We start from the raw sequence: 10,298 nt of genomic DNA, 5'->3' as shown, positions 1-10,298 counted from the left end.
ATTCAATGTGGGTGACTATGCAAATGTGCGCCTCCACCCCCGCAGGCAAGCTTTTGTTGTTGGTCCTTACATTAGCAAACTCCATAAGCGTTTTTTTGGCCCTTTTAAAGTCACCAACAAACTCGGGGCAGTCGCATATAAATTGGAACTTCCCCCTTCTGCTCGAATTCACAACGTCTTTCACATTAGCTTCTTACGCCCACACATAAGCCCTCTTCCCAATCCACCACTTCAGCTTCCTCCCAAAATTAACGAGCATTAGCCCATACTAGAACCCGCGACTATTCTAGATTGGAAGTGAGATAATTCTACCTCGACCCTCAAATATAGGTCCTCATACATTGGTTGGGATTACCCCTTGAGGAAGTAACTTAGGAGCCTTGGCATGTCATTAAGTCCCAATTCCACCTTGAGGACAAGGTGACTCTTGAGCCCGCAGGAGATGTAAGGATCATTGGGTCTATTACACTCATCCCCTCCAATGAGTCCACTACAGTTGCATCATCAGAGTTGGGCCACTCCACTGATTCTGAGACTGTGATTTGCAGGACTAGTAAAAGACAACTTCAGCTACCTTAACACTTTAAAAATTATGTGGTGACTCTACCTTATGCACATAGGGAAATATGTTAGGAATGATTAGGGAATCACAAGTTTGTTATGACTTTTTCTGCTTTTCCTCTTCCTTTTATTTTAATTGCCTTTGTTAGGCAGTTGTAAGAAAATGCATATATAGCACATTTTGAGTGCACTGAAGAGGCAACAAAAATGAAAATATTTGGTTGATTATTCTCTCTGTGACTATTATGCTCTCTATGCTCCCCTTTTCTGTTATTCTTTCTCACATTTATCTTTCATATTTTTATTTATTTTTAATTAATCTTAACATGTACCAACAATAGTGAATTAACATCACTTACTAAAACTAATACTTTTAAAATTTAAGGAATCAAACACCACTAAAATTTTGTGTAACGATTATTTCTATTTTTTTATAATATTTTACAAGAACATATTTATTCCTCCTAAAATGAATGAATGTTTTTAATTCCAGAATTTTTTAAACTTTTCAAATGCAAAAATTCTAAAACCATTAATATATCTTTTGAAATGTATTTACAATCTAAAATATAATTTCGGATTTACTTTTCAGATTGCATAGTACTTAAAAATTTATACTTTTATTTCAATATTATTGTACTAATAAATTTCTTATGAAAAATAATGTTAGGGACAAAATCATCACTTAAAAAATAATATATAAAATAATTTCTCTTTTTATGTCACATTTATTTTCCAATTTTATTCTTTATATAATTTTTTAAATTAAAATAATTATTTTATTAATTTTCTTTTTCAATAACCATTTCTTTAAATTTTAAATGATTTTTTATTTTTAATTAAAATATTACCTACAAAATAAATAAAATTTATTTACAATAAACTTGTAAATTATTTATATTTAATTTTATAATAATAATAACAATAATAATTTTATTATTTTTTATTATAAAAAATAACATGTAATGCATGTATTTTTACTAATATAAATAAAAACTAATTTTATTAAATAATTTTTATTTACAAAAGACTTAAAAAGACAAATAAATGGTATAAGCCGGAACATTTTATTAATGTTAACATTTTAAAGATATGTTATACATTTTCTTGCAAGTGTTAAAAGAAAAATTCGATAATCGAAAATTAGAACATATTTAAAGATATTATTAAATAAAATATTTCTCAACTATAAAATAAAATATGTTAAATTAGTTGCTTATTCCTAATTTTGGTTGAAATAATTTAAGTAAATTTTTTTATTTTTCCTTTTTATCTCGACTAAGTTATATCTTTTAAAAAATTGATTTAATTAGATTTTTTCTATTATATTTATATTAATTATGTTAAAATGATGTTACATATTAATTTATAATGTTTTTTTATATCTTTTTAATTTTAATTTAACTTTTTTATTCATGTATAGATCATATAGAATGACATTGACCTACACATAAAAAAGTAAAAAAAATATTAAATAACAAAAAACTACACATATATTTAACATCGTTAATATATTTTTATAGAAAAAATTTAATTACTTTAATTTTATAAAAATAACTTAATTAAGAAAAAGAAAATAAAAAACTTAAAATGTTGTAATCAAAATTGAAAAGAAAAAAATTTTAACCATTACAATATAAAACTCCGGATAAAATACTTTCATTTTTATATATTTCATAAATTATTCTCGTGAGTATAACAAAATTTTTCATTGAATCTTACTCTCCTAGTTGAACGTCTCTCTCTCTCTCTTTGTGTATTATAACATAGTTTATATGCTAACTTCTTCGGAAATTTTAATTATATAATGTAAATATTAATCATCTACAATATAAAACCCTAAACCCTAATTTAATTATAAATTATAAATATAAAACATATACCAACATATAATAACATTTTAATAAATTTTTTCATACACTTTAATAAGTATACGCAACTTAAACCCTGTATCTTTGTAAAGACCAGAAGAAAGTAAGAAAAGTTAAAACCCTAACCCCAATTCTATCTCACATGGTCGTTGAGGTTGGAGGCCACAATTGCAGTTCTTCATCTTGCGTTTTTTAGGTACCTTCTGACTTATTGATTAAAGTCTTCAATTCTTTGATGGATAACAGTGTGGGTAATCAACACTGCCAATTTCAACCATATTTAATCTATTATTATTTTTCTTTCTTCGTTTTGCAATTCTGCTTGCTCTGCTACGACTTGAACCAAATAGATTATGGGGGTGTTTGAATTCTCCTTCAAAATCAAATTTTAATTTTGAAATTTCACATTTTTTTTTTCTTTTTCGTTTCAATCCAGCAATGGGTGATACAACATTTTTGGAGCGCCCCATATCAGAGGACACACTTCAGTTACTCTTTCAAGCTTCCAACTCTTCTAACTTGGAAAATTCCCTTGAGATTCTCATTCAGAATGCCAAATCCGATTCTGGGCGTTTGGAACTAGCTTCTAAAAGGATTCTTCCTGCAGTACTTAACATTGTCCAGTCACTTGCTCTAGCTTCATATCACCATCACCATCACCATCATCATAATCAAACCCTTTCTCTGTGTTTTAAGCTCCTCAGAAACTTGTGTGCTGGAGAAGCTGCAAACCAGGCCTCATTTATTGAGCTTAATGGCGTAGCAATTGTTTGGAATGTTCTGAGGTCAGATGCCGGTTCCTCAGGCCCTGATCATGGATTGGTTCGGTGGGGTCTGCAGGTTCTGGCAAATGTTTCTTTAGGGGGGGAGCAGCACCAACGTGCTATCTGGGAAGAGCTGTATCCTATTGGGTTTGCATCACTTGCTAGAGTTGGCACTAAGGAAACTTGTGACCCATTGTGTATGGTGATCTATACTTGTTGTGATGGAAATCCTGAATGCCTTAGACAGTTGTCCAGTGATGATGGATGGCCTGTAATGGCGGAAATAGTGAGAACTGCTTCTTCTGGTGAGTTAGGTGTATGCCGTCCTGTCATCTGGGATTGTTTTGTAGCACTGATTTTGTTTAATTTATATGATCCTTTGTCCTTTGTCAATTGATCATTCCTTTTTGCTTGCAAATCTTTTCCTTGATTTTAATGGTCTTCCTGACAAAACAAAATGGTGTTTATAATCTGTGTAGTTGAGGACTTCGCTTGTGTTGCGGCTGCAGCATGTTACTTGTACACTTTTTGGCTTTTCTATGCTTGTGATGTTTTTTAGTTGTAAAACTGATCTTTTTTCTTTTCTTGGGCTTTTTCGTCATCCATTGGTTCCTCCTGAACCAGCTAGTTTTGGGGAGGATTGGTTGAAGTTGCTCCTTTCAAGAATCTTCCTTGAAGAATCTCAATTGCCTGTGTTGTTTCCCAAATTGCAATTTGTGGATGTTCCTGAGGGTGAAGTTATTGATTCAAAAGATGATCAATTTTCATTTGAACAAGCATTTCTTCTGCAAATCCTATCAGAAATCTTGAAAGAGCGGCTTGGAGATGTGACTGTTTCAAAGGATGTTGCTTTATTTGTTTTTGAAATATTCAAGAAGTCTATTGGGGTTCTTGAACATGCAATGAGAGGGAACTCTGGTCTTCCGAGTGGCTTTACTGGGGTTGATGTTCTTGGCTACTCTCTTACCATATTGAGGGACATTTGTGCTCAAGATGGTATAAGAGGTAATACAGAAGATGCAAATGATGTTGTTGATGTCCTATTGTCATATGGCCTCATAGAATTGCTTTTGTCTTTGCTTGGTGCTCTTGAACCTCCAGCAGTAATCAGGAAAGGGCTCAAACAAATTGAGAATCAGGATAGTGCTAGTTGTTACTCAAAACCATGCCCTTACAAGGGCTTCAGACGAGACATGGTTGCACTGATTGGCAATTGTGTTTATAGAAGGAAGCATGCTCAAGATGAAATACGGGATAGGAATGGAATTCTACTGCTATTGCAGCAGTGTGTGACTGACGAAGACAATCCTTTCCTGAGGGAATGGGGGATATGGTCTGTGAGGAATATGTTGGAGGGAAATGATGAAAACCAAAAGGTAGTTGCTGAATTGGAGATTCAAGGATCTGCTGATGTGCCTGAAATTAATGCACTCGGTCTACGAGTGGAAGTTGATCAGAGAACTAGACGTGCAAAGCTTGTTAACATCCCGTCCTGTGAAAAATCATTATAACTAAGTTTTATCTACAAATCATGGTCTTTCTCAAATGATGATACCATCTCGTGATTGATTTGAATTTATGTTGGGATTATTTTCCCTTTCAAATGGAATCTGCTGTTGCCATTGTCAATGGAAGCTCAGTAGAAAAATCATTCTAATAGAAAATTATAGATGTGTAAGCAATTTTGCTGAACTCCCTTCAATACTCATGACAATTTATATCAAGCAATGTCAGATAGGTAGGAAAAACATTTAAACAGTAGAAGACTCATCATTACCAAAACAAAACCAAGATTTTGACGTTTTTAAATAGACTGTCAGTGATATTGTTATATCGTAATTAGTGGCCTGAAAATTACAAAACAAATTGCGTTCCACATTGTGAATGAGCTTTCATGGTAGCTCAGGTTTTGTGGGTTGAATCAGTGAACTCAGTTGTTGATGTTCTCCTGTTTGTAAAGTAATCAAAACTATGGAGAATTACAAAGATGGATCAGGGGGAACAATATCCATATCAACTCCCTGGAATCTTTGGGCAGTGTAATTTTTTTGTATACATATTATTAAGACTTAATTAGTGTTTTTTTTTTGTTTTACTATCGAATTGGATGATGATTTTGTTGTGCCTAATCTGATATGCCTAATGTAACAATTAAATTGGAACAAAATGGTCTTAATTTATACTGTACCAAAAAGTACAGAGTATGCGTGAGCGATTATTGATTAAAATGGTTAAAAAGGAGAAAATGAAGAGTACAAATATATGAAACAATAACTGTTTTGTTAATGAAGTCTAGTTCAATTAGATTACATGAGTTTTTGTAAAGTTTTTACGTTGATGAATTTTTATGGATCAAAAGTAGAAAATAATTATAACATTATTGTTTAGTATTGTTACTTTTAACAAACCAAACCTATTTTTTAACGGCCACTGTGTATGATGTATATAAAATTTCGTCGTGCCAACCGATCACTGTATTAACAGTGAGATCTGTCTCTCACAAATTACAAGAAAGGTGCAATGTTTTTAGGAATCGTAGTTTATAGTTTGCATTTTCAAAATTTGTATGAACAAATATACTAGAAGATTAGTATAATGTATCGTACTTAAAATTCTGCTTCATTTTTCTCTTTATTCTATTTCCGTCCAACAACATAAGTATGTTGTAGAAATATTCAGGACGTGAAACAATTGACTAAGAATAAAAAACCTTGAATCAGAAGGTGATGGCCTACATGTTTCATGAGCAAAGCTACACCATTACGAACTCTGAATCTATCAGAACAGTGGTCTAGTCCAAGTGTGTTTGATTGTGATATTGCTCTCTCATCAGGTTTCACATGGCAGGTCATGGCTACCACTGTGGTCCGGTTACCATAATGGCTAAAAAATTGTAAGGAAACACAAAAAGTGTTTGTTTTTTCAGTTGCCAATTTCTTCAGTTTTTTGGTATTTTAAAACTGGTTCAAGGGTTTGGAATAATTCAGGTTGAGTTTTGAACAACGTAATCATTTTAAGATTATGAGAGGTGTTCTTGTAAATACAACATGGCACAATATTATTAGTGTGTATATATATTGCCACTCTGAAGCTAAGATATTTGGATGGCACAAACCCTAATGCAAACATGAAACAGTGTTAAGCAGTAGCACACAACGTGCCTAACATTATAAAGTAGGAAAAGTAATGTCTAACTACTATTAAAAAAACACTACATTGATGCTGTTTTCTAGCCAAACACAGTTGTCAGAAGTTCAGAAGCTATAGATCCCAACAAACCAACCCATGATCAGGGCCTGAAGGACCAGTCTTCAGAGCACTGCAAATAACAAACACCTCATTAATGTGCCTACTTTGCATTTTAGCACACTGGTTTCTTGGGAATTTAAAACTCATGCAACATATCTCAGGACCTAAAAGGAGAGTTTAGTCTTAAAATATTTACTGAAGAGATTGATTATTTAAAGAATGTTAATGTATAGAGAGATTGGTGCTTTTGGAAACTAGTTCCAAACTACCAGAATCAAATTTGACATTCTGAATGAGAATCTTTGAGGACATTTCAGAGCTAGAAGAGTTGAAAGCTTGGAGGAACTGAAGGGGACCTTCTGGTGTGAATACTCCAAAAGTTATGCATCACCACCCCCTGCTTTATTGAAAAATGTGAACTTTCAAAATTAAATATGATTTTGAAGAAGAATTCAAACACCCCCACACACTAGTTGATCAAGATTGTTGGAGCATAAACTCAGAATTTTGAAAAAGAAAAAAAAAATTAATGGTATGACTTCTGTCTATTTTGAGATGTTTAGATAGCACTAAAAACAAATATAAGATTTTGTAATGTAAAGGTTAGAAGGGAATAGAATGACAATTTTCATTCACTTATCTTTTTAATTCTTCTCTCTATTTTTTTTTACTTCTTTCTTCATTTTTGTTGTCTTCTTCAGGGCAGTTTAAATTATTTGAATTACCAGGTTCTCTTCTGTATCAGCTTCTGATATTCAAATTTTCATTAGTTCATTTTTTTCTAGTTAATTGCTTTGTTCTTTTGATTTTCTTCATGATTCCTTTTCAATAGTAATTCTTACCATTTTGAGTGTAAATAATGCTTAAGCTCACATGTCTATGGAGGATCTAAAATTCAATTTCTGCGTGAGAGTTGCTTTGGTAGAATTTTGAGATATCAGATGTCGGTATAATTTAATTCTTTGAAATCAATGATATAACTAATACTGAATTTCCCTAATTTTGGTGGATTGATTCTTTCCTATTGAATTCCATTTTTTCAATCCTGTCTTTGTGCCAAAATACATCAACCACATGTTAAATTCTTAACTTGATTCATTTACTTGCGTTGATCATATTCAATAGTTAATAGAATAATTTGGCATGCTAAACACCTATAACTCTTCCTTTAGGTGTTTGGTCTACTTTTTCCCTAACCTGTGAACCTAATCTACTTCTCTAACAATATTCCTTATAATACTGCCCTGCCCTTGTAGTTTGATTTCATGAACCTGACTTGGCAGAACCCCACTTGTTCATCTTTTTTAAATATATATGGAATGAAAGAAATGACTTGAACTGAAAAACAGAGTAGCTTAGCATTTCTATTACATTCTGTCATTGCCATTAATTTTATTGAAAGAAGAAATCATCAAACATAATATTTTGGCCTCTATTCTTCTTAATGAATCATTTTCCATGATTGATCAAATTATGTATTCAGTCTACAACTTTTTTTTTTCCTGTGTTTCTTTTACACTGTTGAATTGAATATTCAACATCATGTCAAGATGTCGTATCTGGTCTTTTATCCAAAATTTACAACATCATGGCTTTTATAAATAAACTACAGAAGAAAGAAATTGGTGTATCTGGGAAACAGCTACATCATGTTCTGACGATGAAGAAAAACGAAGTATAAACATTTGAAGGGGCTGAACTCTATGGAAAAGAAGCAGGGCGATTCTGTAAACCGTGACTTGTCACAGACTCTGTATATTGAATCCTCTCTTTAAACTCTATGAATGTGTTGTTCTGCAGAAGGACTCACTTGCTCAACTACAGTATCCAATCTACTTGCAACATTCCCCATGCACAAAAAAACAACTTAGTACCTTCAATAACTTCATTAGTGACAAAAAGACAATGCCTTTTAATCCTTCCATAACAATAGGGTCAGTGCATGTATTATATTAACTGGGGATATTATGATGTTTCTATTTCTTGCACTTTCAACCTAAACTTTGAACGCAGAAAGCGCCACTTTTCTCTATTATGGTCCCAATGTCAAGTTGCAGCAGTACCTCTGATCAAAACTGGTTGATGAATTAAGGGCCTAAGTCAACTGATCTATTTAATTATCATTCATGTCCTGTTGTTTTCTCTTGCTGTGCATATCCTGATATTAGATCAGACCAAGTTAACTATGCTAACAAAAAGCTGTTTGGGGCCTACAGCTACAACTACAATGTGCAACTCATCACAGAGCAACAATGATAGCAAACTGGGCCAATAGGAGGGAGAATCTACTCTTCCCCATTCTCATCCAACTCCAAACTTTACAGATTCAACACTCACTACCTACTACCTAAAACCTAAAACCTAAAACCTAAAACCTAAAACCTAAAACCAATAACAACAACATGCCATTCTTGTCAATCAAATCAAATGCCATTATTTATACAAGATAGCATGAACAGTCTGAATAACAAAACAAAAAAAGAGGTAGCAAAAAAGGAGTTAGACTAGCACCAGATACATGCTGTCCTTCATAAAAATACAAACATCCTTAATATATTTCTCTCACTGCAGAAACACTCTAGGGCCCCCCAAAACCAAAAAATAAAAAACATTTCTTTATAGTCTGTGAAATTGGTTCTTGAACATTGCTTCCAGTTTAGGCACGTGCTTAGAGCAAGACCGTTAGGGTGGCCACTGGTGTCGTACCTCCGCACGGATCCAGGAGGGGACCAGTTGACCACATTCAACATTACTCCCAAAGCCTAAGGCAAAGCAACAATGCCTCACCTTCTCTGCATATGCTTTTGGGAAGAGAGAAAGAATGGATGGATGTACCTCATCCATAACATGGTGGTGCCATTATATTTGATGCTGCTCAATGCTGCAATGATTGTACAAAATTATGTTCCCAATGTCCATTTACAAGATTAATATCCAACATTAATTTCTCTGGCATGATTTATGTACACCACGTACCACTATCATTCAAAGCTCCACGGATTTAAAGAATATCAATTTAAAATTCTGATCTTCGTGGTCACACCGCCTGATCCCACAATAAATCCATTTGAACTTATCCACCCTTTTTCTTTTATCATTATTGTTATTATTATCATCAATGATTAACATGGAAAAAACTCTCATATTTTGCTGAAACTTTATTCGTGATTCTGGTTTAAGTACTAGTTTATTCGAGTAACTGAGTTAAAAGGGCATGATTTGGTTTAAGTACTAGTTCAATTAAAACTGTTTTTTTTATGAAGAATACATGTAATATGTAATTTGATATCTAAAGAAAGATTTGGTTCTGTTTCTTGCCTAGAGAGACATGGTACGTGAAGAGTTTGCCATGAAAATGATGGATAGAATTACTAAGACTCTTGACTATATAACAAGACCCATGTTCTAGTTTCCCTAAGCTTACAGAAGCAATCATAAGAAAAAATATATTAAGAAAGCAGAGTAATCCAAAATTGCACAATCTATCCATTAGATGGGCCACTGGGATATTTCTATATTGGATGCATGTATTCCTGACCCACGCAACAAGCTTCCAATTCCGAAAGCTTCTCTCTTTTCCCTGCCCCTCCAATTCTTTTCGGCACAGTTATCTCTTGTGTGTTCCTTTTCCCTTTCTCGTCAGAACAAATTTTTAACCAAAACCACATTGCTTGCTGGTTGCAACGAGCCAATGAACTTTCTGCAAAATAGCATCTCCTATTCCACTCACAAAAGTATAGGGCTTTTACTTTACATTGAGGACATAACAGATTGGTCTGCCTCATATTTTTCTCTATTAGTGTTAGAGCCTGCACTCAGGTCTAAAGAGTGGTGGGGAAAACACTCCAAATAC

General features: G+C 33.1%; 1 protein-coding gene across 1 annotated transcript; it reads left to right on the top strand.

Moving 5' to 3' along the window:
• The first annotated feature begins 2,495 nt into the window (after window positions 1–2,495).
• On the top strand, window positions 2,496–4,825 carry LOC108327845 (uncharacterized). Its single transcript, XM_017561570.2, has 3 exons — window positions 2,496–2,628; window positions 2,869–3,501; window positions 3,821–4,825. Exons 2-3 carry the CDS (start codon window positions 2,871–2,873, stop codon window positions 4,705–4,707), a joined length of 1,518 nt encoding a protein of 505 aa, XP_017417059.1. The 5' UTR covers window positions 2,496–2,628; window positions 2,869–2,870; the 3' UTR covers window positions 4,708–4,825.
• The last annotated feature ends 5,473 nt before the right edge of the window (window positions 4,826–10,298 follow it).

Source organism: Vigna angularis, chromosome 2, assembly GCF_016808095.1.
Source record: "Vigna angularis cultivar LongXiaoDou No.4 chromosome 2, ASM1680809v1, whole genome shotgun sequence".
Taxonomy (NCBI): domain Eukaryota; kingdom Viridiplantae; phylum Streptophyta; class Magnoliopsida; order Fabales; family Fabaceae; genus Vigna; species Vigna angularis.
Note: the sequence above shows the minus strand (reverse complement) of the source record. Positions and strands in the feature narration are given on the sequence as shown.